The sequence below is a fragment of the Miscanthus floridulus genome, chromosome 1, assembly GCF_019320115.1.
Source record: "Miscanthus floridulus cultivar M001 chromosome 1, ASM1932011v1, whole genome shotgun sequence".
Lineage (NCBI taxonomy): Eukaryota > Viridiplantae > Streptophyta > Magnoliopsida > Poales > Poaceae > Miscanthus > Miscanthus floridulus.
Genome location: NC_089580.1, coordinates 135,858,302 through 135,864,695, shown reverse-complemented (window position 1 = coordinate 135,864,695; position 6,394 = coordinate 135,858,302). Strand labels below are relative to the sequence as shown.

At 39.0% G+C, this 6,394-nt stretch overlaps 1 protein-coding gene across 2 annotated transcripts; it reads right to left on the bottom strand.

The window, feature by feature from the left end:
• Positions 1–379: 379 nt before the first annotated feature.
• Positions 380–5,711, bottom strand: LOC136494529 (probable 6-phosphogluconolactonase 1). Of its 2 annotated transcripts, XM_066490688.1 has the most exons (5): positions 5,567–5,711; positions 5,411–5,455; positions 3,769–3,984; positions 3,537–3,672; positions 380–1,545 (listed from the first exon to the last, which is right to left on the bottom strand). In XM_066490688.1, exons 3-5 carry the CDS (start codon positions 3,951–3,953, stop codon positions 1,051–1,053), a joined length of 816 nt encoding a protein of 271 aa, XP_066346785.1. In that variant the 5' UTR covers positions 3,954–3,984; positions 5,411–5,455; positions 5,567–5,711; the 3' UTR covers positions 380–1,050. The 2 variants fall into 2 exon arrangements, with proteins under 2 accessions (XP_066346785.1, XP_066346778.1); XM_066490681.1 differs by lacking the exon at positions 5,411–5,455 and having other exon boundaries at positions 5,567–5,704.
• Positions 5,712–6,394: the final 683 nt, after the last annotated feature.

Below are 6,394 nucleotides of genomic sequence, written 5' to 3'. Positions count from 1 at the left end.
AGAGGAAAGGTATGTTGATATGCAACCAGCTAGGCATGATTTCATGATTTGTACTAAATTCGTCCCAAATTATAAGACGTTTTATCTTTTCTAGATATATTGGTTTTACTATATATATTGACATAGTGTATGTCTATGTGCATAACAAATACAACATATCTAGAAAAACTAAAACGTCTTATAATTTTAAACGGAGGGAGTACTAGCAAATAAGTGGCAAGAACAGCGAAGTCATTGGCATTCCATGTGGTGACAACGCGGCATTCTGCAGTAACCCTACGAAATAATCATTCCAAGCAACAATATTTTTGCACAATTGGAACAGAGCAAATACTGAATACAACTTAATCAAAATAATACATTCTCAGGGGTCCGGGAATGTCCATAAGAATATGAATACTTATATATATGTGCTAAATCGTGCCAAGGCACAGTCATGAAAAAAATATTTGCTAGTACAAAATAGGAAGCCTCGAAAACCGTCACAAAAAGGAATCTAATTTCAGCTAGGATAAAACTGACAACACACTTAAATTGGACCATATGTTGCGACCAATATATGGTCGAACTTAGCTACTCTGATATATATTGGTCGAACTTAGCTACTCTGATATGAGGTCTCGACATTAAAAACACAAATTGCTTCACTCTTGGCCACATCCAACTGCAGAAGACATGGAAATTTCCAACTCTGAAGAAATCAGAGAGTAGGGTTCGCAAACGTAGCGCCCAGTCTGCATGTCTCAAGGTTTAGAACTTCTCCCGTCAACTACATGAACAACTCTTCATTCACAGCAAAAAGGATGTCTCACTCCGCGGCTTGTCTTTTTTCAAGCGTGGGAGCCAGACATCCTTTTTACGGTGAATGAAGAGTTGTTCATGTAGTTGACGGATTTGGATGGAAAAAGTTCTATACCTTGAGACATGCAGACTGGGCGCTACCTTTGCGAACCCTAGTCTCTGATTTCTTCAGAGTCAAAAATTTCCATGTCTTCTACAGTTGTCTCAGTACCCTTGATGCTCGTAAGCACCATTTGCAGCCTCAAGAGATTAAGCACCATTTGCAGCCTCAAGAGATGAAGCAGCGGCCTCGTCCAGAAACCATACCAACTTCCCATCAATTGGTTGAACCATTCCAGCCGGTATTGTTTTAGCGTCTGGGCCTTCTTGACAGTCAGAAATGGAAAAAGACACAGCGTTTGCCCTGTCTTCTCCGGTGGCAACTATGGCGATGTTTGATGCTGAGTTGATCACAGGAAGGGTGAAGGTAATCCTCTCAGGTGGAGGCTCTGGAGAGTCAGTGATGTAGGTGACCCAGTCGTTTTTCAGCTCAAGCGCTGGATGGTTGGGGAACAATGAGGCTACATGCCCATCAGGACCAATGTTCAGAAGAATAAGGTCAAATTTGGGGCAGTCGTTGATCACTGAGACTCCAACTTTCTGAACCTTGACCAGCTGCCGGATGACAAATTCATAGTCAGTTGCTGCCTCTTCCGCCGTTGCATTGTCGTTGATGGAGTAGACATGACCATGAAGAATAGGCACCTGCCAGTCATTCACATGTAACTCATGGTTATTGGTTTACCTAATGGAAATGCTTGGTAATGTGTGGTAATAAACAAAATGAAAGATATACATGATCCACATAGTAGAGGCAAACGCAGTTAGAAAGGTGGAGAAATAATGCATATTACTTCAACATGACAATAGACATGTTCAGTGAAGCATCACTACTTGTTTATACACTCACTTTTAGCATCCTTCTTCGACAACTGTAAGAAAGTGTCAACTTAATAAGGCCTAAATATGCATATGAACTCATGTGCCTATTTTAACCAATCATTCATCCAGCAACTATCAGTGGCAAAGTGTGATCGGATGAGGATGACAAGCAATTTTCAGTTAAAAAGGTAATCCAAAATTTAATGTACGCTCCTTGAGTTCACTATCATGCTAGTTCTGGATGAGATCCACTGACAAACATCAATCCTATCCTGATAAAGTTTATATTTGATAACAATTGTTGGGCATAACATAACAATAGAAAGATGTGTCAATATTTTTTCGTGGGGGTCGAAAGATATGCGAAGATGCCATAAGCAGATGCCAATCCAAGAGTAGTTGGAACAATAGTAGGTAGGCAGCCTTAATGTGGCTTAATTATTAAGAAAAGGATTTTGCATGAGCTGTACAAATGACAGACTAGGCCCATCCTAAGTCAAACAAAATCATAGGTCGGACAAAAAACAGCTTTCATGGTACACCAAACAAATGAACATAATGAACAGGTACGACCCAAATTTATTGCAAAAAGTAGGTAAGTAAAAAACTATATTTCAACTTACAGAGCATGGTAGCTATTTTTCCAAACAGATTGCACCAGATCAAAGCACAAAGACTGACATCATTTTGGTGTGCTCCCAATGCATTTGATGCAACTAAAAATGGATTTTGTGAAAGATGAAATTGAAGTGACTTGGTTCAGAAACAAAGTTAGTACTGGCAATATTCATATTTTATAGTAAAACTCAACAGGTATTATCCTTTCCTGGTTACTACTAGCAACCACACAAAGTGCTAGACTGACCTTTTACAATGTTGCTTTCAGTTTAAACTTTATCTCAAATATTAGTGCTAGCTCTGTCTGTTAATTCTTGAGTATCTACATCCCTAGCACATACCAGTACCAACACAAATAAAATAAAATATATGTTTCTAGATCTAAAAAAACAGAAAAATAAGCACTGTCTTTGAATGTCATATTGTGTGTTTACTATTGTACTATTGTAATATGAACCTGCATTTTTCCATAATCAAATGTATTGCAAACAGTCCTTTTCTATTTTTTTTTAAACACACCATTCACTATCAACTAATAGGCATCCAAATCATCTTAAAGTAATTTTACAAACTCTGCTCACCAAATTCAGAAATACTACCAAGCTAAAATATTTTTGGACTTATAAAATCAAATTAGTTTTATTAAATTATCCATGGAATAAGTTTGGATTGTCCATTTATTTGAAGAGTTGAACTTATAAATGTTAATATGTTTTTCTTGAAAGTTCGTTAAAAGTTAAACAGAAGATTGACTTTGGACAAAGCCAAAGTGTGATATAGTTTGGAGCGCTAAAATGGTATTCCTTGTAATCATGGAGGGGCATACTTCAGATATGTATATTTATTTACTTCAGATATATTTATTCCATCAACATGACTTGGTGGAATCGCGAAACCTACTAATTTCTGTCTGTTCAATGTATCTGCAAAACTAATCAAAGTCATTGACTTTACTAATATCTTGCCCATGTTAGAAGAATTCAAGAAGAACAGTTAAAATAAGTGACATGATTTTGTTGCAAGCAAAGCTAGATCAACTGTAGTAAAACATAAGAAGAATGAAAGTTGGTGGACACATAAGCTCTGTGAAATAAAGAACCGATGCAACAAATACATGAACTTAGCATATATCCTGTTGTGATTTGTAGACTTAGTGCATGCAAAATAAACAAAGGACATATATTAAGTTGATATACCTTGGAGATAAATTCTTCCTTTGTTAACTTGTAGTTACTCTGTGCATGGTTCTTTGCCACTGCACGTTCTTCGGCCCAGAAGACGTACCATTTAGACCAATCAAGGGTCTTGTTGTATGGTGCTCCACAGAGCTTCCTTTTCAAGGGAAAAAAAACAGTTCGGATTTCAGAGGGAGATACAAGAATATGCATACAGAGTTGCAGATTTATTGGAAGATAGAGACAGCATTACCGCATATGTCTGACAAGGGGGCCTCCAGAAAGGGCAATAGCAAAGTATCCTCTTTCCTTAACTGAAATTTCTGAAGCTTGTGAAATAAACTCTGCCAGATCTGTTGCCATCTCGTCTGAACTCTCGAATACCCTTATTTCGCAGTTCTGCTTGGTTTCATAGGAGGCATTGATTTCGCTCTCCATGGTTTTGTTTATTCCAGAAGGCCAAGTCCAACTGACATTTCAAAAAACTTAAAATGAAGAATCTGCAAAAAAAAAATCTGGAACAAACAATATGGCTTATATATCTACTAATTCAGGCTACGTTTCATCTGGAAGCAACGTGTCCTTATCTTTGGATATGGCCCCATTCGCTTGTCTTAAAAATGGCTTGTTTGACTTCTTTTTTCAGCTGGAACAGTATTTTTCTCTCACAACAATTCAGCCGGAACAGTATTTTTCAGCCAGTTTCAGCAGTTTCGGACGAGCGAACGCGGCCAGTGTATCCAAAGATAAGAACACGTTGCTTCCAGATGAAACGTAGCCATTTTCAGCGCGAGTGCCAGTAAAGAGAAGACAAACATAGTTAAGCTGTCAAATTTAGGTTTGACGATTTCAAAGATGTTTGGCTAGAAAGAACTGCTTAAATATGACCATTTATGCAGGGGGCAGTGCTCTGTATCTCAAAACTCAAACTCCCGATATGTTGTACAAAGATCTCAAACAAAAACCATACCCCAATTTTGTAGAATGAACAATTCAGTCTGGGTAGAGACTAAGGCAAGTACAACTCATAGTCATACCACTAAAATAAAAAATTAAACATATCAGGCTGCTTAAAGTCCAACTATGAGTCTATGAGGATGAAATCTCGGGGGTGGGGTGGGGGGGGGGGGGGGGGGGGGGGGGGGGGTAACTTTAAATGCTTCAAGGATATAAGAAATAAGAAGGCAGATCTACTAATATCACAAAATCAGCAGTACTCTCTTCTGAGCAAATAGCATGTAAAAAAAAAGAATCTTCTTTATCGTTTAACCCATGCCAGTCAGTGAAGATGAAAAGCAGAGCAGGACCCGGAATGGAAAGACAGGGAGCAAAGGGAAAGGGAAGGTGCCAATGCAAGCTCTAGCAGCCAGCCATCATTTGGGCCAAAACCAATTCAAAGATTCCAAACTTTTTGTTCTCGGAATCACAACAAAAGCATCCAAATTCCAAAGGGGCAGGGCCCAAAAGCTGAGAACCCGTGAGCAAAGGAAATTCCATTCACTTTACTACTGGCACAGTACATACATGTGGTATGGAAACAACAAAGGTAAAATGAGAAACGCTGAGCTTGCAACTGCCATTGCTTCAAAGAAAATGAGCACAGACGGATGGATCGATCGAGCTGACACGACAAGGACGAGGAGAAATCTCCAGCAAAACTTCCCAAATAAAGGAACTTTCAACCAATCAAATAAAGATACACTGATCAACCAGCATTATTCTCCAAACCCCCGAGCAGTTTAACCACAGAGTCTATGCAACAATGCAGCAACAGGCAAGAACACAATTGCGAGTGCTTTTTGGTTCTTGTGGCCCAGATCAAGAAGCAGTCCCAAGATCAGAGTTCAGAGCAACAGAGCAAGAAGAAAACCAGACCCCAAGAACAAGAATCCTACCTGTGCCAGTGCCAAGCATTTCCCTCCCCAGCGCAGCCCCGTCCCCTGTTGTACCCAGGGCCCTTTATTTTATATATGCGCTCGCGGGAACATGGAGAAGGAGAAGAAAGAATTGGAGAAAGGCAGCGGGTGACATCACGCAGCAAGAGGACGAACCTTATTTTAATCCGGAATTTCGCAGCGGATTTCTTCTTGTTTTCTTGTGGTGTCTCTGCCCTAGCGGCCTGTGGCTGCGTGCAAGTGGGGAGCCTGACTGACCCTGGGAGCTGGGAGCTGGGAGCGCGATAAGAAGGAACTCTGGGCTGGGGTCCTAGCTCCTGCTGCTGCACCCGTACGTGCGGGTGCGCTGATCCTTATCTCCCCACCCACTCGCCTCGCTGGACTGCGATGAATGGCTGAATGTTGCACTTGTTTTTTCATCAAGTGTCATTCAAAACACTTGTGTACTCACTCCGTCTAAAAAAATACAAATACGAGGTTAAGTGCTAGTAAAATATTTGACAAACTTTCTAGTGAATAATATTCATATTTATGGCTCCGAATCAATTCATAATTAATATAATGGTATTTATTTGATACTATAAATATTCATAAATTTTTATCTATAATTGGTCGAACTCAAGATACTAAAACGTGATACTGTGCTAGAATTGTATTTTTTCTCGGACGAAGAAAGTATTTCTGTAGGGTTTGTGAAATACGAACTTTTAACACGAGTTCTGCTTAAATTTTATAAGAATTGGTTCGTATTTCTGTAGTGTTTGGGAAATAAAAAGGACTGCATGTTCCAAAAATTTTGCGGGATTTTAGAGAAAAGTACTGCATGTTCCAAAAAGACCATAGTCAGGTCAGACTGAGTAAACAAAAGTAAGAATAAATTATTTAAATTAGAAATAAAATTTACACATTAATTTATATTAGCAAAATAAAAAAATCGGACTCAACAACCGCACAGAGCCAAATTCATACAAAATTTTTAGCCCA